Source organism: Grammomys surdaster, unplaced genomic scaffold, assembly GCF_004785775.1.
Source record: "Grammomys surdaster isolate TR1022 unplaced genomic scaffold, NIH_TR_1.0 225, whole genome shotgun sequence".
NCBI classification, from domain to species: domain Eukaryota; kingdom Metazoa; phylum Chordata; class Mammalia; order Rodentia; family Muridae; genus Grammomys; species Grammomys surdaster.
In genome coordinates, this window is record NW_021604670.1 from 978,697 (window position 1) to 1,004,411 (window position 25,715).

General features: G+C 37.5%; 1 protein-coding gene across 5 annotated transcripts in view; it reads left to right on the forward strand.

Moving 5' to 3' along the window:
- Nucleotides 1-3,098: 3,098 nt before the first annotated feature.
- Nucleotides 3,099-25,715, forward strand: part of Mysm1 (Myb like, SWIRM and MPN domains 1) — a 39,567-nt gene continuing 16,950 nt past the window's right edge. For 3 of the 5 annotated variants that reach the window (XM_028773317.1, XM_028773318.1, XM_028773321.1), the window contains exons 1-12: nt 3,099-3,196; nt 6,896-6,968; nt 8,485-8,555; nt 10,935-11,012; nt 11,103-11,126; nt 12,739-12,817; nt 15,075-15,173; nt 16,175-16,926; nt 20,146-20,276; nt 21,617-21,720; nt 23,093-23,170; nt 25,369-25,457. In XM_028773317.1, the coding sequence (XP_028629150.1) occupies nt 3,135-3,196; nt 6,896-6,968; nt 8,485-8,555; nt 10,935-11,012; nt 11,103-11,126; nt 12,739-12,817; nt 15,075-15,173; nt 16,175-16,926; nt 20,146-20,276; nt 21,617-21,720; nt 23,093-23,170; nt 25,369-25,457 (1,640 nt within the window). In that variant the 5' untranslated portion in view covers nt 3,099-3,134. Of the gene's footprint in view, nt 3,197-3,673; nt 3,740-6,895; nt 6,969-8,484; nt 8,556-10,934; nt 11,013-11,102; nt 11,127-12,738; nt 12,818-15,074; nt 15,174-16,174; nt 16,927-20,145; nt 20,277-21,616; nt 21,721-23,092; nt 23,171-25,368; nt 25,458-25,715 lie in introns of those variants that run through there. The other 2 variants (XM_028773320.1, XM_028773319.1) reach the window with 2 other exon arrangements.

Consider the following 25,715-nt stretch of genomic DNA (forward strand, 5'->3'; position numbering starts at 1 on the left):
AAAGATATCTTTAAGTGGACTAGCTGTTTTTCTCCTTATACTTTAAACATATTGCTTTACAAATTCCTTGGTTTTGTCTTTCTTGGCAAGACATTTACTGTCAAAGGGAAGCCTTTGTCTTCTGGTTTTGAGCAATTCTATTACAACTGACCTTAGTACAGTATCATTTGTCTATGCACTTATTGGAATCTATTAATTTATTATTTTCCTTAAAAATATGACATGTCTTCAGTCATTGTTTTTTGAAATGTTCTCCTGACCTGCTTCCCAGAGATTCTAATTGCATACATAGTGCGATGCTTGCAGTTGCTCCTTGCACAGCTCAGTGACTGCTTTTATTTATTTATATCCCTTCGTCTATTTCATTTTGAATGGTATATTTTGTTAGATGATCAGGCTTATTGATTCTTTCTTCAGGGATATCGACTCTCCCATTAGGCTCATCAAATGTTTTGTCTCTGGCATATACTTTCCGCTTCAAAAGGTTTAATGTTATCCTTTTCATATTTTCCATGTCTCTACATAACTTTTTAAACACAGAGAATACAATTAGAATCACTGTTTTAATGTTCTAGCATAGGGACTCTCTCTCACATGTCAGAACTGGATGAGTAAGTCCTAAGCATAGCAACGCTAACATCTGTGTTAGAACCAAGTGGATTTCAGTGGAAACAATGTCTTTTCTATGGCTTATATTTTACTTCTTTGAATGTCCAACTACTGGATGCCAGACACTGTAACCTTAACTTGCTGTAGGCTGAATACTGCTTACTCTTTTATTTCTTCATACTACTTGAAGGTGATAATGAAGTTAAGTCACCTAGAAACAGTTTAATCTTTTCAGGTTTTGCCGTTAAGGTTTGCTGGGCAGTGCCAAAGCAACGGCCTATATACCCACAGCTATTCCTACTTAGGCCATATCCTTCATATTGTCTACCCAAAGAATGATGAGAATTCCCAGTCTGTGCAGCTTCCCTGCATGGATGTGGACCTTGAAACATGACTGGGTGATGAGGGATTAAAGAAAAAAGAAAAGAGAAGAAAAGACATGATGTATACACAGAAAAGCTGGGTTAAGTGGGCTGAGCACACTCTGATGGAGTGGGACCAACTATACCCACAACACAGAGCCCACAATACAGAACCTCAACACAGTTATGTACAGCACAGGGGCAGGGCTTAAAAAGTCTCTAGAAGGTCCTGGCAAGGGAACAGCTTAGGGCTGTAAACATCCTGAAGGAAGACACTGCACTTACTAGCTTTTGCACACTGTGGTTAATTGTTCATAAACTCTCATACTTGGACCACAGAAAGGCTTGCTTTGCCATTCTGAGCCTGACCCCTACAGAGATGGCTGTCCCATGAGAATGAGGCTTTGGGTATTTAATATGGCTGAACACATCTCAACAATACACACTCATCTGGGATTCTAATCAGTCCCAAGACATTCACTCAAGGTTTCCTCAGTTCCTCACACACGTAGTGCAAACAGGCACCATCCCTGACTCTGTCTGAGTAATTGGGTGCTGTAGTATTCCCTCTGGTAGTTTTTCCTGGCTCCTATTTTGCGTTTTTCCAATTAAATTCAAGAGACACCTGTGTGTCAAGTGTCTATTCTGTGTCAGGCAAGCTGTTCACATTGATTACTAGATGAGCCTTCTGATAACATGCAAACAACCAACCAACAAACAAACAGGTTCCAGGTTGTCCTGAGAAGTAAAACTCACACTACTCAGTTCCCGAGCGCCAGGTACTACTTTATAAATTTCTTCTGCATCTCCTGCCATCACACCCTCAGGCTGAGGTGGGTTAGTTCACTTTATTGTTTTATTCACTTGTTATAGGGTCCACGTAGATCCAACATAACTCAAACACCGAGTCAATGTAGATGACAAAATTGTATTCAGGCCGCTACTGATCAGTCAGGGCCGTAGAACATAGAATGGAGTCGGGAGGTGACGTTTTATCGGAGTTATATAGCATATTTAAAGGATGAAACCGTAAAGCAAGCGAGAGCAAGCAGGGTGGACTGTAGCTTTGTCCAGTCATATTTTGACTTAAGGGGTTGACCAAGGGAGTTTCCACCAATCAGGATAGGAGCTGGTTCCTGGGCCTGGGTACAGGAACTTAGTTTGACCCTGCAGCAAGCTGGAGAGTGTTCTTGAGATGGCTGGACTTAAACTACCATCTCCTTACAACTTTCCCTGAAATAGCTGGACTCAGACAATTGTTTCCTTATAAGTTGTCTCTGAGATGGCTGGACTCAAATAACTGTCTCCTTAAAACAGAAGCTGTTCAGGCATTGGGAAGTCCCCCAGCTCTCCTAAATCCTGGGACCTTGAACTTAGTTCACCCCTATGATTAAATGGAGTATGAAAACGAAATGGTAGTGCTTAAAACAAGTTTCTTTTGCTTGTTCCCAACACACTTACCTGTCCAACATTTACTGAGCTCCTACTATGTGTGAGACACTGCTGAACGCTGGGAGTGTAAGGATACCAGACAGGCTTTGTCCTTAAAGAAGTCACAGTCCGATTGAGAAGTCAGCGAGCCAAGGATTCTAACTATAAGAGAGACAGATTTGAGGGTAGAGAAATGCAGAGGCTGTATCTAAGTTCTTGGAAAACCGTTAAGTTCTTTGCTTCAGATTCCCAGCAATGATCTGTATGTATATGGTGAACGCTCAGGGCAGAGTTTAAAACACCAGTCTACCTAGCTCTATGTTTGAACAATCACGTCAGTTTTCTGAGTCTATTTCCTTATCCATAACATAAAATCCGTGAAACCTGCATCCATTCCACTGAGTCATTCTAATAATTAACCGTGGCGGGCGGGGCGGGTAGGCGTGTATATGTGTATGAAACTGAACCAGAGACATTGGCTGCCACGTGCACAGTTCACGAAGCAGGGTCTCTCGCCTGAATGGAAAGATATCTGCTGTGAATAATCCCACGTAATATGTGGGAGAACTGAGATAACCCACTCTATCCTCGGGGAAGCCGCTTTCACGCAGTCTCTGGGTCTTACACGTCAGGGCTTTTCCCCGGAAGTGAGCCACACTCCAGGCCCCGCCCCCGGTCCCGCCCCGTCACATCTCGCGGGATCTCGCGAGTACGCCTGCGTCAGGTGCAGTCATGGAGGTGGAGGAGGTGGATGTGGATGTGGAAGGAGATGTGGCGGCGGCTGCACAGCCCGGGTGAGGCGCGGAGCGGGGTCCTGCGGGCCGGGATGTGCTAGGCAAGGGCCGGAGGATGCGGTTGGCCGAGGGTCCTTGTGGACGGCGTCGGGACCCGGGGGTGCTCCTAGCCGGAAGTCGGCCGGGTCTGGGCGTGGACCCAGTGTTCCAGGTTGGACTGTTTATCTCTACTTCCTGGGATGCAGTGGACGTTTTCCAATTCGGATTCCTTCCTGCATTCGCTTTGTCTCAGGCTCCTCCCAGCAACTTGGACACTGGCGTCTAGTCTACAGGACCTGACTTCATAGACACTTGGTCCTTCGCCTGCAAGCGACCTTGGTCCAGTCATTTGGTTCCTCCTCAGCAAGTTGTTGAAAACTTGGGGAAAGGCAGCTTACCTTAAAGGATCCAGATTTTAGAGTTGGACAATTCATGCTTGCCTTCTGCATTTGCTCTTCCTGTTTACTGTCATTCTGACCGTTGTCAAGGCATTTTGAGGCATTTCCAAGCAAGACTCCGCTTGCTTGGCTTGGAAACCAAGAGTCACATGTCGATCTTACTGTTGTAAGCATCGAAAGAAATAATTATAAAAGATTTTAGCATATGTAAAATGCTCAACAGATGTGTTCTTTGCTGTGTTAGGGATAATGTAGTGAAGACCCAGTGAGGGATGTTGTTACATACCATTGCCTGCAGGTCGGGCAGTGTGATTTTAAACTGAACCTGCTTTGACTCGTGCCTTTAGGAGGAAGCAGTTTTCCTCCTTTTAAGTAATGTGGGCCAGAGTAGGACCTCACGTAGAACTTAGAAGACCTGAGTTGTAAATACAGCCAGGTACCTTACCTGTAACTTGTCAGCGACTTCATTAGAACTCTGTTGAACTACATGCTGTTAATAAACTGCACCATTTTCAGCCTAGATAATTCATTTGACAGGAGGGGTGCTCCATTGTAAACTACCAGTCCTCCTCTATAAGGGACCAAAATAAGGAGCATTTTAAAATAGCTAGTGAGCTCTTAAATGTAATTTAAAAATGAGGAGTAGTTAAGTTCATAAAATTATTTTCTCTAAAGTTCTTGGGCAGAGAAGTTCAAACGTTACTCGGATAGCCTGAGATAGCAATAACTCTTTCCACTAGTGTAATTTTTCAGACTTGAACAAGTGTTTGTGAGTTTGTGATGTTTGAGAATCAGTGAGCTAAGTGAGCAAGCACAGTTTGGAGTACATAAAGGAAGGAATTCACCTGGGGTTCAGTGAGCATTACCCAAAAGCATTAGCTCTGTGCCTTGTTCAAGGGTTTATCTTAACTTTTCTGGCTGTGTTTAGTTTTTCGTCCCTTTTTCTTGCACCAATTTCTTGACACTTGGGTCTACTGGTGGCATGTAATGTTAACTACCTGATGTGACATTAATATGTGACAGTTGACCTGGTCTCCAGGTTCTCCCAGCATCCCTTTGTCCTTGCCTGTTGCAGGGTCTGCCTCCTACCCTATTTTCTTCAGCCCAGAAGCTTGGCTGCCCTTCTCTATATAATCCAGCCATTTAGATTATCTGGTCCTTTTGGTTTACCCTTTACCCTGTTGGGCAGTCTCTTGTCCCAGGTGGCCTCTCTTGGTTGCAGCTTCTCTCTGTATTCTTACATGGCCTAGTTCAGGGCGCTCTGGATGCGCTGAGATGTTCCCACCGCTGCGTATGCTCTCCCTTTTATCTACAGTAAACTTTCTTCTCCATCATACTTAGGAACAGTCATGTCCTGTCGTGTGTGTCTTGTCTTTGCTCCCCTCCCCCCTCCCTCCCTCCTTCTCCCTCCCTCCCCCCCGTCTCTGTCTCTCTCTCTCTCTCTCCCTCTCTCCCTCTCTCTCTCTCTTTCTTTCTTTCTTTCTTTCTTTCTTTCTTCTTCAATGTATCAAGCCAGCAGGATTATGAAGGATGCTGCTTACGGAGCATCATTGACATTACTTGTGGAGTAATGCTGGAGTTCAAATCACGTTGAATTTAGTGTGACTGGTGCCCCTTGAGGTATGGTGTGACAGAGAACAATAGCCTTTAAGGAACTCTTGAAGATTAGTTTGAAACATACCAATTTTAAGCACTTCCTGAAAGCTAGATACCAAAATAAAACACTGCAATTTGGTTTTCCTTCAACTATTATTTCTTCTTGTCTTCCTTTTCAGAATGCTTTTGAACTCTAGTTGAGGAAAAATGTTTTGCCATAAAAATTGTGCTCAGTGGCCATTTCTAGTGACATCTCCAAGCCTGGCATGTTTCATGACTTAATTTCTGTCAAGTTGATGTTCTGCTGCCCTGCCATTCTGATGCATAAACATACAGTTCCTCAAATTCAACCTAATACTTGCTTTTATTTCCCTAATCCTTCTCTGACCTGTATCTGTGAACTTCTGATCAGCACTCTAACTAGAATCTACTAGCACTTCTGTGTCTCCCAAGTACCTCAGCATCACTATATCAGCTTCCCTCTTTCAGATCTGCCTCTGAGCTGACCCTAGTTCAGTACATGATGGCAGCATCCATCCAGTCTCAAGGCACAGACCTGAACTCCCTCCTTTTTCCTTCTGCCATCTTTCTACTCCCCCATCTAGTCACTTACTAAGTATCCTTTCAGATAACACTCTTCTTGCTCATACTGCCTTTTCTGTAGATACAAATGATTGCCGTGTCTCTCAGAATTTTTATAACATAATAACTTTCTCTACATCCCATCTGATTATGTTATTACCTTCAGTTTCTAATAGGCTTTGTTAAGTCTGGCCTGGAACTTGTATTGGACTCCTGATCCTCTGCCTCTACCTTCTACGTTCTGGTATTATAGTTAAGTACCACCATGCTGGGTAGTTTTGTGATAAAGTCTTCATTCTTTACTACAGACCTCTGTCCATTACCCACTTGCTTGTTTACTCATTCACTCAACTGTTGATTTCATCCTGTGTCGTTCCCTGGGTATATATAGCAGTTGTAAAAATGAAGTTCCTTGCTGTCATAAAATTATTAATTCTTGTTGGGTAGAACAGACAATAAATTTTTTGTCTGTGTTCAATGGCGGTAAATAGACAAAGGAGGATGAAGATGAGAAGCTGGCTTGCTAGCTTTTTCTCCTGCACTGATCCAGTAAAGCTCTTAAGGTGTGAAACTGTGGTTCGTTAGAGCAGAGAGTGGAAACAGTGAAGAAAAGGGGCAGATTGAATTGGATTGTGAAGATCAGGGCAAATTCAGATTTGTGGCTTGGACCACTAGGGAGACTGATGTTACAAGGACTAAGAGAGGAAACAGTGGAAGCCTGGCAGGTTTGAGACAAAAAGTTCTTTTAAGCTTAAGTCCTTAAGGAGATTCAGGTAGGTGTTCCAATGCATATACCAGAGTGACTGTTGCAAATCCTCACTATGGTAGGCCGCATGAAAATATTTCTGCAGTGAACTTGAAATGATAGTACCCCACCTCTTGCACTCTTGGCAGACCTAGCTGTTGGTTCTAAAAGATATACCTGTAGTGTTTATGCGTTCTTGTGGCTGTTGTGCTGCATTATAGTTCTCCCCTCATAGGCTGAAAAGGCAGAGCAAGTACTGTTGTGTTCAAATCTTTGTTAAGGAGAGGAAAGTGTCAACAACTGGCCAGCCCCTGTCTTATGATCTGTTGCTGAAAATGGATGCAATATTACTTGCCTACTTTTTGTATTTATTTTTTGTATTTTTTAAATTTATTACAGAAATGATAATACAGCATCAATTTTTCAAGCTCACTATCTTGATGCAACGTGGAGCAGGGAAAGCGGCTGTCTTGTAAGTATGCTAAGTTAGGTGACGTAACACTGCAGCTAGTTGCCCAGAGCGTCTTCTTTCCTTTTCTTAACTAAGGCCTAATTCTCCAAAACCATAGTGGTAGTATATGGAAACAATTCCTTTAAAAATAGAGGAACCTTTTTTTTTCAACTATAAAAAAGTGATATCTTGAGAAATAAGTTTAGATCCAGCTTGATGTAGGGACAGATCTTTACCACTCCTCACATTTGTCAACTTCAATTTCTTCAAATGGAAGATGGATATCACAGAGTCCATGTCTTCATTTAGCAGTAACAACATACTCATAATGCCAGACAGTAAGGCAGATTAAAGCACTGCAAGTGCCTTCAAGATAGATGTGGCTCTGCTCTCAAAGAATTCATAGACAAAACAGGAGTTGGGCAATACCTAGGCAGACAAACCATGTGTAAATTGTGTACGAAATAAGCTCTGTTGACTGAGGTTATTGGGTTGGGGGAATCCCTAAGGAAAAGTCAATAAAAGACACTAAGGAGGTGACATTTAACTTGAAATATAATGGGAAAATGAACGGATATATGAGTTACAACAATTAACATGCTAAGCTGAAGAAATAGTGACAAGTTTAAATTTTGGAAGTAAACCAAGACATTGAAGCATATAGCTTTCAATACAGACTAGTGGATTCAGTTTGTCAGATATGCTTTGGCCACTGTGGTGAAGAAAGGACTAGAAGGAAGCAGAGTAGAAACAGAGGGACTGGTTAGGACCCATTTGTAATAATTCAAGCAAGGTTTTAAATAGTGCCTTAGTCCTGTGTGCTCCAGAAAAGGTATGAGGGGACCAGTTTGAATTATATTTTGAAGGTATAGCTGTTTAGTAGATTGCTTATGGGGATGAAAGAAAAAGGAAAGAATCCATAGTGATTCCTGGCTGTTTAAATGGTATGTGGTAGTTGACAGTGTTCTTTGCAAAGTTGGAAAGGCAGATGGAGACATGTGATACTGAACTCTGTTTTGCATGTCTCATTTGAGAAGACAATTAGATACTCAAAGGTATTGTGTGGGTAGTGACAATAATAGTACGGAGCTTAAAGAGAGTAGAGTAGAGAATTACATAACTTTGAAAATTGAAATGATTATGATTATTTACTCAAGCTGTGGCCAAAGAAAAACAGACTTGAGTTTTGGAAACAGGTTAAGTGTTTAGCAAAATGCCTGAAGCCTAGGAGTTTTTTTGTGCATGGTGGCCATTATTATTGCTTGCAGGTAAGGGGTATGACCCTGCGAATCCAACAGACTTTACTGTGAGGCTTCTTCTCTTCTACTTAACATGCCACCAGTGCTGTAGATGCCGTTGTGGACTGTTTATGCCTGTCTCTGGGTGATTTGAGAATCAAAATGTATCTGTATATTTATCTAGTAAGTTGTAGCTGTTATTGTTTATATCCTGTCTTTCTCTCAATGAACTAAGATAGCTTTTTAAGTAATAAAGTATATATAGAGAGTTACACGTGCCATCTTTTGTTTTTAAATAGCCTTGGACTCTGGATAGCACCATCAGTGACGAGAACAGAGCTGTCATTGAGAAAATGCTGTTGGAAGAAGAGTATCCTTCATTGATTATGAGAAGAGCAAAGGTTTTGGGGCTACAAAAGGAATCAATGTAAACATTACAGAAGAGGCCACTGTAATTATTAGATGAGTATTGTTTGGCCACAGATTTTGATGGTGTAATTTCATGTCACTTATCTATGCAGAAAGTAGCATGCTTTACTGGTGACTCTGAGACTGACGACACATTTTTGAGTTTTTGTTGTTAGCCAAGTCTGCATGCAGTATAGGTAATGCTTAGAAATGATAGAATATTTAAGTAAGAATCTTAATTCCAAGCCTCCATTTTCACAACAATATAAGCTAAAACTGAGAGATACTTAATCTGTGCAAGGGTCAAGAACATGTGGAAATTCTCACATTACACTGTGCAGTTTACAGATGTTATATGAGAGGAATTTTAATGAAAAACAAAATAGACTCATTTTCCCCCAGAGTTTAGTGGCTCAGCAACTAACTGCTTATTCTGCTTCAGTTTAACTTGTTTGAGACTCAGTTTTCTTTATATATATAAAATAATACTGATTAAAGTATTTATATATATATATAAAATATATACTTATATAAATAAATATAAATACTAATGTAAATATATATATTATACTGATTAAAGATCACTAATGAATACTGCCGTATTTTTATCTTTCCCATGTTTATTTTATGGATCCCTGTCCACTATTGCTGCTGCTGTTGTCATTGTTGCTGTTATTATTATTATTGTGTGTCTTTGTTTGCATTTATGCCTGAATCTCTTGTTCTTGGTGCCTGTGGAGATCATAAGAAGTTGTCAGATCTCAATTGAGAGCTGCCATGTGGTTTCTGGAATCACACTTAGGCCTTCTGGAATAGCAGTTAGTGCTCTTAAACACTGAACCATCTCTCCAACTCTGTTCACTGTCTAATCCAGAATTTCTGTTATGTATTCCCAACTGCAAATTTGAATTTTTTTTCTGTATTTTTAATTGCCATTGGTTAGCCCCTTACTCTCCCAATATTATAATTATTGCTTAGATTATTCATTTAAATGAGAGGCACATACAGTCACCAGTTTTAGAGTACCATCATTTAAAATAAAATAAATGAATTTTTGTAACATATACTCTTTTAAAATATATCTTTAAAATTTTTGCTTATGTGAAAACATTGTTTCTATTTATGGTATGTGTGTATGTGCAGGGGCATGTTTGTATGTGCATGTGTATGCAAAGTCAGAGGTTGACTGGGGGGGGGTTCTGTATTCACTATCCACATTATTTTTTGAGGAGAGGATTCTTAGGAATGTGAAGACCACTGATTTGGCTAGGCTAGCTATCTAGTCACATGCTCTTGGGAGCCACCTGTGTCTGCCGCCCAGCGCTAGGATTGTATGTGCACAAACTGTTGCACCTAGCTTTGGACATGGATCCTAGGGATCCTGATTTAGATTCTCAAGGTTGTATAGCCAGCACTGATTGAGCCATCTTCCCAGCCCCAAATGAAAACATCAGTGTTTCATACAAGTCTTTGGAATCTACAGTACATTTTATTTTCTCACTAAATCTCAGTTAATGCTAGTTGTGTTCTAAATGCCTGATCTAGACATGGGACTAGTAGCCACCATATTGAACAGTGAAGTTCTAGGTTATTGAACAAGTAGTAGCTTGTTCACTTCCAAATGTAGAAACAAGTAGACTAAGAGTTACACATAAGCATTTAGAGGATAGGGAGAATATATATATATATATGTATGCGTGTGTGTATATATATATATATGTATATGTATATATGTATATATGTATATATATGCATGTGTATATATATACATACACATATATATGTATGTATATGTATATGTATATATATAGTAGTCTTTAGTACATGGCTTAATGTATGATATGTAGTTGATATTTGTTAAATGAAGAATAATTCAGACTTAAGGAAAAACTTTGTAGCAGGCTAGTTCCAGCAACACCAAAGGGAGTTACTTGGTAAATTTGATGTTACTTGTATTATAATATGTAGAAGAATCCTGAGTTCTTTCTGTGACCTTTAAACATAGAAACAGTGGTTCTCAAATTACCCTACACAACAAATTTATCTATTTTACTATTCGTATTTTATAAAATTGAGGCTATTCTCTCTTCGCTGCTTGTGGTAGGGAAGAGAAGGGAAACGAGCACTGTTGTGGCGCATACTGTGCAGGCATTGTGTTGGGTGTTTGCTATGTTATCATCCCTATAGGCACCATGTAAGGTGTGGACTTGCAGCCCTGGGGAGGCTTTTAGAGGAATAGATTTTGATTACATTTGAATGTTTTTCACCAGTCTGTCTACGTGATATCACATAAGAATTATATGACTTTAATATTGTTTTAAGTTTCCTTAATAATACATAGGTATTATTTATCTAATAAATCACTTCCAGGAAAATTCTGGGTTAATCAAAAGGAGGATGATAAAAAATACACAAACAGGTAAAATCAGTTTATAGTGCTATTAAAAGTTTTGAATTGCAGTTTTAGAAACTTCTTCACAAGCATCCTATTTTCTTTTTTCATGTATAGCCTGCAGAAAACAGCAAAAATCATGTATGTATCTATATTTTAAAAACCTTTTTTTAAAAAATAAAAATTATTTTTATTTTAATTATGTGTGTTCCCTTGTATCTCTGTATTGTTATATATGTGTGAGTGCAGGTGCCCATGGAGACCAGAGGTGTCCAGTCCATTGGAACTGGAGTTACAGGCAGTTGTTGCAGCATGATATGAGTGCTGGCAACTGAAACTGTAACTACTGAGCCTTCCAACCCCTTTTAAAACCTTTTTAATTCAGTTGAAAATTACAAGAAAATGTGTAAAAATTAGGAATGGTCAGTGGAAAAGCCATCTTGATTCAAAAGAGGATATTTTTTTTTTTTTGGTTTTTCGAGACAGGGTTTCTCTGTGTAGCCCTGGCTGTCCTGGAACTCACTCTGTAGACCAGGCTAGCCTCGAACTCAGAAATCCACCTGCCTCTGCCTCCTAAGTGCTAGGATTAAAGGCGTGCGCCACCACCGCCCGGCAAAAGAGGATATTTTTTAAAGATGGCTTTGGCACATATGTTAGACTACATAATTTTATGTCATCTTTTATTTGCCAGGCTTTTAAAAAAATATCAGCAGTTTATCACATGCTAGAGATTTTTGGGGAACTCTTTAGAAGCTGTTGTGGATTATATTGTGAATTGAGTTGATTTATGTTATGTTTGATAATTTTAAATGTGATATGTACAGTTTTATTTGATTCTGTGACTTCTAAATAATATTACCTAGGAAAGAGGCTGGGCATGCCTATAGTCCCAGTGGTCGGAAGGCAGAATCAGGATTTTCACAAGTTCAAGGCCATCTTGCTCTATACAGAGTCCCAGGCCAACCAGGGCTACACATCAATACCCAATCAAAAAACTTTCTAGAAAAATTAAAGATTCACAAATACCCTTTTTAATTGGACTAAAAGATGGTCATTATTCATTCATAAATGCAGGCTTGAGCACCGAGCAGACTCTGGCTTTTATATTTTGCTAAATAACAAAATGAAGTTAGTGAGAAGATGAAATTGGAGAGCTTCCTTAGTATGCTTTAATTTCTTGTGATACAGAATTTAAAAGCTGTAAATGAGATACCAAAGTTTTATGATTTAAACTCTTAGATTTGGGGAATATATTACTGCCCAGTGTTTACTTTCAGTCTGAAGAGATCTTCTTGCTATCAGAATGACTTCCTTTGATGTCTTTTAGTGTTGTGTTCACTCAGACCCAAGGATTGTATTGTTTGGGCTCTTGCATTCTGGAAGAGATATGGAACAGGGTAAACCTCACTGTCCAGACACCAGCTGCCTCAGCTGCCTCCTTCCCCTCCTCCTCCTGTAAGACTAAGAAGTCTTGGTTTTAGCCCATGACTAACAACAGTTCCCAATCCCCTTTCACAGGGGTTGCCTAAGACCAAACAGGTATTTACATTACGATTCATAACAGGAGTAAAGTTACAGTTATAACAGTGAAATGATTTTATTGTCGAGGGTCACCACAACATGAGGAACTGTATTAAAGGGTCATAGCATTGGGAAGATTGAGAACCACTGGTCTATAACCTTTAGCTTCATAAATATGGAATGTTCCATTTCAGAATTTTTTTTTTTTTTAACAATTCCTCTTTTCCTTTAGGGTACATTCTCCTAAAAAACCAGCCAATTATTCAGTAAAGTGGACGATAGAAGAGAAAGAACTGTTTGAACAAGGACTGGTAAATAGAGAAATTTTTAACTTGTAATAAATTATTCTAGGAACATAATTTTTTTTGTATATTTGGAATAAGAATTGAGTTCTTCCTTTTTCATTTAGCTATTTATCATTATGCATAATCCATATTTTTCACACACATCTTTGAAGACCAGAAACATTTTTTTGATATGAATGCTTCAGTGAAATCTCTTCCAGAGTACAGAAGTTAAGAAGTATAAAAAGTATGTGTGTGGTTCAAATCCTGAAAATATCACATAACATGGAAAGTGTTTAATAAAATAACCATTAACTCTGAAACTATCAAGAGTAGATTGTATATTTTCTTTTTGTGTACATATAACTCAGAATTAGTCTAAATTGATTTTGAGACTGTGTATGCATTATTTAGGTAGTACATTTATGGCTTTTGAATAAAATTAACATGAAATTATGAGAAGTAGAATGTATTGTTTTTAATCAGTAGCATGAGAGCTATATATTATGGTGTTTTAATACAAATATATAAATTATCGGGAGGTTTTTAAAACTTCTGAATTTCTTTTTCTATACTGATGATAGTTATGCTGGTTTTTATTCTATTATGTGACAATCTAATTAACAGTAATTTAGTCAGGATGGATGGATAGCTTCAAGATTTATCCCTTATCAAAGGTTAAATATGCATATGCTCATATTTGCAATTGGTTTGTGAACCTAAGATTCTTTGTTTTTATTGTTGGCATTAGTGATGGTTATAGAGACCACATTCATATGTTTAGAACTCGCACTTACCTAAAGTTATTGGGTAATAAGTCTTGCTCATTTCTGGGGTAGTCCGTTTTCTCTTCTATGTGTATATACTTCTAGGAATGTTTTGTCCATCTGTAAGCAGATGAGGATTTCTTTATTTATATAGATACATCGAAATTTGTGCACAGTAAGATATTTTAAATAGAATATTTTCCTACAGAAGAAAACACTTTGATACATTGGCAATTATTGGTTGTGTTGCTCACTTTTACCCATTGATACAGCTTCCTTACAGTCTGTGGGGCTTCTCTCAGGTGTGGGAGGAGGGTGCTGGGACTTGGTGCTAATGGTGAAGGAAGCTTTCATTCCGTCTGTTTCTTTAGCCTGGGGCTGTATCTTTACTGTAGTTTGAAACTGGTGGGTATTTCCTGTGCTTCTCTTGTTAGTATCACCTTTAATTTTCTTAATGTTCAAGCCCCTAGTATCACAAAGGATCTGACTTTATCCAGGTCCCTTCTATCTCTAAATGTGTTTCATGATACCAAGTCATTGACTTTTCACTCCAGTAGATAGAACTGATTCTTGAGTTAGTTAATACTAGCTAAGTGTTACTCTTAAATAATTCATAGTAGTTTTCCCAGAAATACTTTGAGTTTTAATAAAGCTCTTATCTGAATAACAGAAGTAAGTGTATAAATGAAGCTTTATCACTTGAGTCAGATCTTTAAAGATATCTTACTGCCACAAAGTATGGATACTTGGTCCTGGGTTGTATTTAGTTTTGGTTTTGATGGTTTTAAGAATTCTAAAATGGGTATGATATTGTTATCTCCTGTTGGAAATACCTTGTATTAGAGAAGATTTATATACTAAGTATGGTTTAGACTTGGTGTCTAAATGCCCATTGTATATCTAGAATTGTGCATTTTCTTTTTTGTACTTGAAATTCCTCATAAGACTGCTTAGGGCGTGGCACAACCTTTGGCCCCAGAATGGAGGCATTGGTTATACTTCAACGGTGATTGGATCTAAAAGTCATTGCACTGTAAACAGGACACTTAATAGGTATTGTGGAATACAAACTCTGAGTCTAAAAGTTGCAATTAGTGCAGAATGTGTCCAGTTGATTCTATAATATACATATACATATACATATACATATATATATATAATTGTGTGGTTTATAATTATATAATTATATATGACATAATTATACATATATACATACACACACATTAGACAGATACATAGATACACACACATAGATAGATACATAGATAGATACATAGATACATAGATAGAGTATAACTTGCCTCACTTTTGAACTGTTGTAAGTCATTTTTGTATAGTTTCCAGAACTCAGTTAAAGAAATTTGGGCTTTGATTTTAAACAAATAGTCTTAATAGATCAGGTTTCATTTTGTGCTTTAGAAATATACATTTCTTTTAGTTTTCTTTAATGTGGCAGCTGCTTGAAATATTACTAAGTAAGGTACTGCAAAGCAAATTTGTTTCCATTTTGATAATAGGCTAAATTTGGCCGAAGGTGGACCAAAATCGCAACACTAGTTGAAAGTCGCACAGTTTTACAAGTGAAGAGCTATGCCAGACAGTACTTTAAAAATAAGGTAAGCAGAATACAAATATCCTAAATAATAATGTAATTCAGGAAAGTCAGAACGTATAAATACTCAGTGCAAACTATAAGTATAGTCTAGATTGGTTTGGTTTTGATATTATTGTTGTTCCTCTGGAAAATTAGCCAGTACTCTTTAATTACTGAGCCAGCTCTCCAGACCAGTTATGTAGTGTTGATACTTAGAATTTCTGACTGGATTCATTTAAGCTCTAGAAGCAAAATTATGTAAAATTTGGAAGTGTCTTAAATGAGATCACTTTTTCTAATGTAAATAATGTTCTCAATATAGCAAAAAATTCGAATTAGCCTAGTTGTTTTTCACCAGATGACTGGATAATGAAAAATGAAATTACAAAATTCATAGGAAAATGAATACTTAGAATATATTATATATAAAATATTAAGCAAGACCACATTATCTCAGAAAGAGGGTGTTCTCTTTGATAAAGGCAGTCTTGTCAGTTATGTATGTATATAAGCAAATGTATGCATGGGTAAAATATATCATGTAGAAAAGAGCACACGAAAGGCTAAATTTCAGAGGATAAAGGAAGAGTACAGGTGATGGACATGAAATACGAAAGAGGATATAAAGCTAACTGCTTTTCTAGTCAAGTAAAACCAAAATTCTGTCAAGGATTCTTCATTTTTGGTGGTGCATAAGTGCATAAAAATATATTCAGTAGTGGAAATCCAGTGTGACACTCCACAGCTTCAGAATGGCTGCTCTAACTGTAGAAGCTCACTGAGGTGTATAGACTTTGGGTCTGGTTAATTGAGTCTAGCATAGAGACTTTGGTATGTGATGTTTATTTTACTTGCAAGTTGTTTTTTTTTTTTTTAAAAAAAAATAAGTTTATAAGATTTTTTTAAAAGCAAGTGAAAGTATGGTATCTGTTAACATGTTAATATTTTTAAACTTTATTTTGTGTAAGGTGATTAAACTTCAAATCTTAATATTATGTATGTTTTATTTTGATTCTTAATAAGGTAAAGTCGGGTATGGAGAAAGAAACACCAACTCAGAAGAGCAGCAGTGATCTTCAGGTTAAAAATAAAGATGAAAAGATGAAGGTGTGGGCAGCATCGAGTTTAAGGGGGCGTGCTGATCCCAACCTGAATGCTATAAAAATTGAGAAGTTATCTGATGATGAAGATGTAGACATCACAGACGAGCTAGAGGACTTGACTTCTCAAACATCACAGAAGAATTCTGGCAGCCATCTTACTGTAGATCTTCCTAATAGTAAAATGTGTAAGACCAGCCGAGGAGAATTATGCCAAGAGGGTTCATTAGCTAAGTCTTCAGGAGACTGTCTTCAGAATGTGAAACAAAGTGAAGCAGAAGCATGTTCAAGCTCAGAAATTATATCACAGGCTGAAAACCAAAACAATAATGGCAAACACTCAGTTGAATTAAATGAGAAATACAATAAACCGGTTGAAGAATACACTATACAAGGTGGAGAAGAACCAACAGAGGAAGCCAAGCACTCACTTTCTCCAGAGCCCTGTGAGGCTCAGAAGGACTCAAGTGGAAATGAAATGCTTTTGCTTCCTTGCCAAATGGAGGAGGAAAACCATGAAGGAGAAGAGCTTAAACCACCAGAACAAGAAGTAGAAATTGATAGAAATGTCATTCAAGAGGAAGAAAAGCAAGCGATTCCTGAGTTTTTTGAGGGGCGCCAAACTAAAACACCAGAACGCTATTTGAAAATTAGAAACTACATTTTGGATCAGTGGTAAGAATTACATTGTACATGTTCTAAAAACTTGATACTCTGACGTATATTGATTAAGCCCATATAGAATTGTGGATTTGATAGAGATCCAAAGAGCTTTTGCATGTCTTCCTTCAGTAGTCGCGATGTAAAGTTTCTCATAGTGAACCTCTTAAAAACTTCGGTAAGCAAGGACATCCATTGCTGTCACAGCACCTCATCCCTCTGTAGACTGGAAGCCTGGCAAAAAGGAAGTGACTGTTTTTTGGGTTTTTTTGTTTGTTTGGTTGGGTTTTTTTTTTTAGGGGCAGGAGTTTCTTGGGACAGTGTTGGGAAGCTGCAACTATAGAACATAGTGTCCTGGGAAAGGAGAGAATTTCCAATTTTCACATGTATTTGAGTATAAGTAAGGACAAACTTAGAGACAGAAATATCAGTACACATGGCTATAGTACAGAAATTGTTGTCTGAAATTGTTCTTCAGTGCTTGCAACTTGGAATGTGGAATGAGCACAGTTACTTTATTAAACCAAAAGACTACCCTCCTCATTAGCCTAAATATACTGAAAATATCTATACTTGTTTATGATAGCTTATTAAGCCTCCTTCAAGTGTCCATAGTTGCTATTAATGTTTTAGAGTTCTTTGGGTGGGGAGATTCTGAGTTGTCCTTTGTTTTCTCCTCTATCAGAGGTTTCTCTGTCCTGCTTCAGTGGCTTTCTGCTAGAACCTAGAATGCTACCTAAAATGAACATGTACATTGTTAAATAACTCATTTCACTTAGGTAACATTAATTTATGTGGCTTTTAAAGACAGCCATGTTCAAAAAAAAAATGTTTGCTCTTGCTTTGCCTCATGGTGATCTTGCACTGACAAAAATGCTAAAAAACCATCTTCTGGCTAAGGATGTCGTTAGAGTAAGGAGTGCGTAAGAGAAACAGCTGACATTTACCTAGTGCTTTGTGGTTTCCAGAAAGCTGCCTTGTATCATCTCATCTGAGTCTTCACAACAGTCCTGTGAAATAGGCAAATGGGATCTTTTCTGTTTGAAACAGATTAGCACAATTCTCAGAGGTTTAGGGTACCTGCCTTTGAGCTTTCAGCCAACCACTGACCCATGAAAGGTGTCAGTCCAACTCCCTCATTCTGTTACTCCACATTACCTAGTTGACAGCTTTTAAATGTAGATTAAATTAGATCTTTCTTCATACCTGGGTTTGTCTTTTAGAAATAAAAGGATGGATAGCCAAAACTGAAGGCCTTCAAAACAATGTCTACCTCAGAAATGTCACGAGTTGTGCATATTTAATGTTACTGTAGACAAATTTTTATTTGTTACACAGAATTTTGGATTTTAAATTAGCAGAATAAATTACATAGGTAGTGTCAGTTATATGGCAGTAGTTTCCTAAGTCCTTTTCTTTAATACACAAAGCCTATTTGGTATTGTTTAAATATGAAGATTTAATGGAAAAGTATGAAAGCAAAAGAAATATTTTTAAAGAACATATAAAGTACAGAACAATGCAGGTGATACTTTTTGTTTAAAAAGGGAAGATAGAGTTTTATAAACGAAGAGACCTACCAGATCTTTCTTTTCCATGAGAACAAAGGTACACTTGGTTTTATTTAGGGGTGTGTTTTTATTAAAGTGTTAATCAACTGTTAATAACATTATTCTACCACATACCATACATTATATTTAAACCATCTTCAATTCTCTTGACTTTCCTTACAAATGAAAACATGGACTGCACAGAGGATGAGGACCTGTTTACAGGTCTCCGAGGTGTGAAGGCGCCTTCAGCTTCAGTGTTAGTTCAGTATTTAAAGAGCTGTAACTCCGGCCTTACCTTCTCTTCCTTCAGAGCTTCTGGTGCTGGCTTTTTGACTTTTCGGTTCTGCTCAGGGAAGGTGATGTGTGTGGCGATGTTCCTCCCTGTTCTGGCATCCTGTATTTGTTTTTGTCATACAACTTAATACCACTGAAAATGGTACCATTCTGTGAATTGTCACCTACCATAGTCTTTTAAGAATGCAGGCAATGTGAAGACATTCTGTCTGTTTTGTTTATCAAGTGCCCACTACTTATGGCAGTGCTTAGATGACAGAAAGCATGTTAGTTGTTGGAGGAAGAAGATTGAGTATCTTTGGTGAACAGAAATGTTTACTATCTAAGCCATGAGTAAGCTTGTTGATTAGAGAAGACTGATGTAGACGAAGCCAGTTTTCATGCTCCCACCATTAGTTTTCAGTAGCTGTGCTCTTTCGTACATTCTTGTCATGCTTGTGTAGTTTGTTTGCTTTTCTTTCATGAATCACTGAAGTCTCGGCTTTTCTGTGGAAGTTACAGTATTCTCCTCTATCACAGTTATTTTCACTGTCTATGAACCTTGTAGATTTGTGGATTTTAATTTTGTAGATTTAGCAAGGCCTTCCCTAAGCACCCTATCTAAAGTAGTCTATGCCTGTTTGTTTCACTGTCTCCGTTTAGGCTTTTCTTTCTGTTTAGAGCTATTGTTTGATAACAAAATACATATTATTCCTTTATATATTGATAGTCTCAATTGGAATTTAAGGTCTTTGAAAGTAAGAACTATGCATTGCTCACCTCCCAGACTCTTGTTTCTACAACAGTGTCTGGGACATGGAACACAGATACTTATAGAATAAAATGTGAGCAGGCAATATCTGTGCTGTCAGTTAAGGCCTGGGACAGTGTCTGATCTGTTAAGTAGGTGCTGTAGTGATTCTGGCCAGCTTGTGTGCTCCCTTCTAAGATGGGATTGGTAAAATCGTTCTCATAGAATTAGGAAGATTGAGCCTGTGTATCTAGCAGTGCAGCGTTTTCCTGATCAGTAATTGATTTCTACTATTGTAAAGTTCCCTGTTCCTGTTCAAAGTACATTAAGTAAATAAGATTATTGTATGAATCTTAAATTTTATTGGGAATTTCTTGATTTCCTATGGAATCCCCCAGAATTTGTCTATTTGTTTTCCTTCTTAGAATAAGTTCTTACAATTAAAAATAAATATACAATACTTATAAGTTGTCAAATCCTTTAAGATATTTTACATGTGAAAAAAAGGACACTTGGGTATTTTTTTTTTGTTACATAATTAGGCATTGAGTGAAGGTAAAATTTTAAGATATTTCATATATTAAAAGTTTTCCCCAGAAATCCTTTTAAAAATGTTTCTATTCATCCAAAATAATTGTACTTCCATCTCTTAATTAGGGAAATATGCAAACCGAAATACTTAAATAAGACCTCAGTACGTCCTGGCCTGAAGAACTGTGGGGATGTTAATTGTATTGGACGGATTCATACATACCTCGAGTTGATAGGAGCAATCAATTTTGGATGTGGTAAAAATAAAAACCCAACAACATCTTTTACTTGGCATTTTTAAACCTTATAGCACCCATTAATTTTTATGATGGTTCAGATTCAAGTGGATTTAAGTATATGGAATTCAGAGAAAGAGAGTATAACATTATAAAAATAAGTGTATTATTAAGATTTTGATGTTAAAGAGATTTCTGCTAATTAAATTGGTTCCCTTTGAAGATACAGTTTTAAAGGAAAGTATTTTATCTATATAATAGAAATAATTCATCAAAAGAATTCTTTGTCAAGTAAAAGTAGATAATTTCATGAGAAATCTAAGAATAGACTATTTACTTTACAAATACAAGTTGAGACCACCATAACTGATAAAAAAATTGAAACCTTGAGAACTTTTTTTTTTGCTCATATTCCAAGATCCAACAAAGTCTAATATTTGAAGTATATCCGTTCTAACATATTTTGAATAAAGATTACTTACCCTGTACTGTTTTCCTGCTAGATATGCTTTCTAGCAATGACTAAACAAAGGAAATAGCTTATGAACCTGTATACTTAATTATAATAAAAGCACAAAATATTTTAATGAGACTGGTGAGATGGCTCAGTGGCATTTGCCCCTAAGCCTGAGACTTGAGTTTGATCACTGGGATCTACTTGATAAGAGAGAACCAACTCCCAAAAGTTGTCCTGTGACTTTGACATGCATGCACCTACACTTGTACCCACGCATACACAATTGCTTTAATAGTGAAAGTCTCTCATTCTTGGTTTTTCTGATTCAAAGTTGATGAGTAAACATGTCAGAGTGAATTCTACCCTATCATTGAATTTATGTGACAAAGCTCTGAAGAAAGCTGACGGTGATGGGCACAGGTAGTCATAAGGAACCAGAGCCTCCCACCCCTGGTTTTGGAGATGAGCCACAGAGCTAACCAGAAAGCCTCTGACAGATGATTTCATTTTTGTGTGTTGAGAATGTATAGTCTATATTTGGCTTACTCTTTCATGTAGGTGCTTTTGTGCCCCAAGCTCTGTGTAGAGACTAGCTTTTTAGGAAACTAAGTTATTTTAGATGCAGCCACAAAGAGATGACATACTGTTTTCTGTATTAAACTGCTAAAGTTAGCAAAATGGGCTCAGTGCTCATTTAGCCAGAAGTTATATACATTACTTATTTTTTAGATAATTGCTTTTATTGAGCATAACAGTAATATTTGTTTGAGAACTAATTGGCACATCAAATATATGGTTGTGGGATAAGAATCATGGGAGTTCAGCTGTAGTCAGTGTAGTATGTCTTCTAATTAACAGATTGCACAGAATAATAGATTGTTTTATCTTTCCTGAATTCCATTAGAGCAGGCAGTATATAACAGGCCACAACCAGTTGATAAAGTACGAGTGACTGACAGAAAAGATGAAGAATCAGCATACCAGCTTGCCTGGCGCCTGCAGTCTATGGTAAGCAGCTGCTCATTGAGTGGAGTCTGTATGGAATTTAAATGGTCATTGAGTGGAAGAACATGTTTTCTCTTGTGTTTCACCTTAGCCATTTAATTGTATATGAGACAGAAACCAGACTAGGAAACCCTTCAAATTAACTGGCAAAGTATGTAAAAACATGTTTTACTAAAGTGTTCTTGGGCTACTTGGTTTTGATTTATAAACCTAACATGCCAGGTGCTACAGAGATGGCACAATGGTTAAGAGTTGGTTAATGGTTGCTCTTGCAGAGGACCCAGGTTTGGTTCAGCAACCACATCATGGAGATTACAAGTTTTTGTAATTCCAGTTCCAGAGGGTCTAACATGTTCTTCTGGTTTTCTGGGTATTAGGCATACATATAGTGCATAGACATACATGTAGGTAAAACACCCTAAACATTAAGAAAACATAAAAACAAAAGCACAGCACCATACATACTAGCTGGGTTTGGTGGCATGTGCGTTTAATCTCAGCATTCAAAAGGGAGAGGCAGGCAGATTTCTGTGAGTTCAAGGTCAGCCTGGTCTCCACAGTGAAACCATATCTCAAAAACAAAATAACAGTTATCCAGCAAGTTTCCTGTAAGCCAGTCACAATAAGATCTCATTAGTTTCACATTAAATATGGTGACAGGCAAAAAAAATCTCAGACTATTTTGGCTGTGGACAATTTCTACCTGAGTTTGCTGTCTTAAGAAAGGTTCTTTTCAAGTGGCTCTTTGGATTATACAAGTTACATACCTGTCTTTGGAAGCTGGTCCATTTTATGCACCTCAGATACGATGTTTGCAAATCTAGATAAGTCATAGAGTCTACACATTTTGTGGGTTTTTCAGTGTTTGTATTAACTTAGCACTGGCCTTTCTAAAGCTGGGATAATCTTTTATTTTTTTCTGTTTTCACTATACCTTTTGCTGTCTGTTCTTTTCTACCACAGATAAATGAAAACAAATCCATTTTCTTTGTTCTTCTTTGTGGTGTTAACATATTTTTAATCTTGGTATTTTAGTTTCTAAGTAGTAATGGAAAGTAAAGTAAAAAGGAAATCAAATTAAATGCAGAAAATCATTACTGCCATGCTTTTTAAAGTGGTACACTGATGCCACCACCTAGGTCTTGCCTTGCCAGCTGCTGCTAGTGCCTACAGAATTTGGTTGAGTATCTAAGCAGAGAACTGACTGTTACACATGGTCAGTAGAATACAGTTTATTGAGTTGATGATCAGATATCAAAGTACTTAAGTAGTAGAGTTTTAGGTAGTTATTTTTTAGATTTTGTGTGTTCATGTGTTAAAGATTTTGCTAGGTTAATTTTGTTACTTTTGTCTTTATATTTTTTTCTTACTGTAGCGAACAAGAAGACGTAGGGTCCGAGATCCATGGGGAAACTGGTGTGATGCAAAAGACTTAGAAGGGCAAACATTTGAGGTAATTTGACCATATTTGTGGTTCATTCATGAAACCTTGTTTCATTATTTTAATTCCTATATATTATGCATATTTCATTGTTACTGTGTATATGATCATTCCCATGTTAATCAGTTTATTGAAAAATTGCCATTAACCAAACCAGAGGCAAATGGTACAGTTAACGAGGTCTGACTTGTGCTGAGAATTTTGATTCTCAATCTCCACATTGTTGTGTCTTAAGTCAAGGTGTGTATCGTATAATTATAAAAACAAACCACAGTAAATCAGCTAAGCTGCAGCATGGTCTCACCAGACCATGGTTCCTGCAGCTAGCTTGCCAAGCCGCTTGCACTTCCCTTATCATCTGTCTCCTGTGGCTAGCCTGCAGAAAGCCGGCTATAACTCGCTCGTCCCTTAGCCCCATAAAATGACAACACTAGAGACTTGTAATAACCAGCCAGATTTATAACAGTAAATCTCCAACCCCAAAATGCCCAGGCAAAGAATACAAAACTCATTTGATATAAATACAAGCTGTTCACCTAGAATGGGCAAATGTACCCTACACTGCTTATTGCCCATCTATGAAATCTCTAGCTGCTTGTGGCTTCTCCAGACCACATGGTTCAGCTCCATTTTCTTCTCCTGGTTCCATCTTGTCTCTCCATCTTGCCTCTCTTATCTTAGCTTTCCTTCTCCCCATCTCTTCCTGTTCTGCCTGGAAGATCCCACCTCCATATCTTTACTCAGTGATTGGCTTCCTGTTGTCCTTATCAGCCAATCAAATAGCTAGGGGAAATTCCCCTACAGATTTTGATTTTGAGATATTACAGATGTACCATTCTGAGGAGTTGATGTGCTCTATGCATTTCATTAAATGATATTCTTTTGAATGATGTTTGATAACCAATTAAAATACTCTTCTAAACATTATGCATATTGAATTATAGATATTCAAGTGTTATTTTTACCAAGAGAAGTTGGGACCCTGATAGGAAACATAGGCAACAAATATTGTACGTATATACACATCCACTCACATGTTCACATATAAAATTTGTTGTAAATAATTAGTGTAGTAGAGTGGAAAGAAAGTATTAAGTGTTATTAAGTATTAGCTTTGTTATCTCAAGTAGCTACTTAACTGCACTAAATCTCAAATTTAAATTTATTAATTTGGATGATAGCCCTCTGAAAGGATTTTAAAAGAACTGAGATGAAGTATTTTAAGATCCTAGTATTAGTCATTCAGTAAAGCTGCTCAGATGAGGTACTCAATAAATGTTTCCTTTCTCATGCCCCCTACCCGCCCCTAACCTTGGACTCTTGTTGGCATAACAATAAGTAATATATGGTTCCTTCCCATAAGGTTGGTCTAAGGATATGAGGTACTCCCAAAGAGTGTGATGAGGAAAGAGTTCACAAAAAATGAGATGTTTGAGCCAAAGGATCAGGAGAAGAATCATCTCAAAATGTAGATGGAAGCATTCTAGGCTGAGGGAGTTGCACAAGCAAAGGTACAGATATAGGAAAATACTAATATTCCGGGAAAGGTGCATAGTATGTGTAATTAGGGTGTAGGGGTGGCTAGATTATGGACATTCATGTATTTAACTTCACAGCCCACCATGACACTATTATTACTGCTGTTATCTGCTTCATAAAGATGTGGAAACACTGAAGAGTGATGGCTCCGGAGCTCGGTGATGGTCTCTCAGCTAATGATGTAGTAGAGCTGTACATTTCTGCTCCAGAATTTTATGGTGTTGAAGACCCCAGTCCATGGTGCCAGAGATCAAACCAGAGACTCAGGCATACTGGGCATGCTTCACCACAAACCTACCTCCTTAGCACTTGGAATCTGCATGCTTGATTATCACACATTCTTGATTAGCACACGTGATGTTTGAGTTAAGAAAAAAAAAATTAGCCACCTAAGCCCTGAAACTAGAAAAAAGAAATGATAGGCTTGAAGGTTTTTGAAATTTAATGACTGCTACCATTGATTGAAATGTGCAAATCAGAAAAAGCAAATTTTCCTTTTGATGGGGTTATATAATTTGACATAGTTTTAGAAGTTATTGTTCGGTATTTATTAGTAGCAAGGAAACAGTGTATACCAACTTGGTTGGTCTTGTTCTCACATGTCCCTAACTTATATTTATTTATTCTGCCTGAGTAGCTGATGAACCCTTCGATTTGCTGTTTTGTTTTAGCATCTGTCTGTGGAGGAGTTGGCAAGAAGAGAAGAGGAGGAAAAGTGCAAACCTATTAAATTTTCAAAAGCTTCAAAACTTCCAAAAAGGTACAATATAATGTAATGTATAATATGTTATATAATGTATTTTCTTAACTTAATACACGTGGTTAGAAAGTACAGGAAAAAATGCCCAGTAGCTGTGTTAGATACGTCTTACAAGATGTATCCAGGAAAATAGTTTTTTCTTTTTCCAGTGTGTGTGTGGGGGTGTGTGGGGGGGGGGGAGGTGCACGCACATGTGTCTGTGTCTTTGTATCTGAGCTGGAGGTTGATGTCAAGAATGTCCTCTATTATTCTCACACC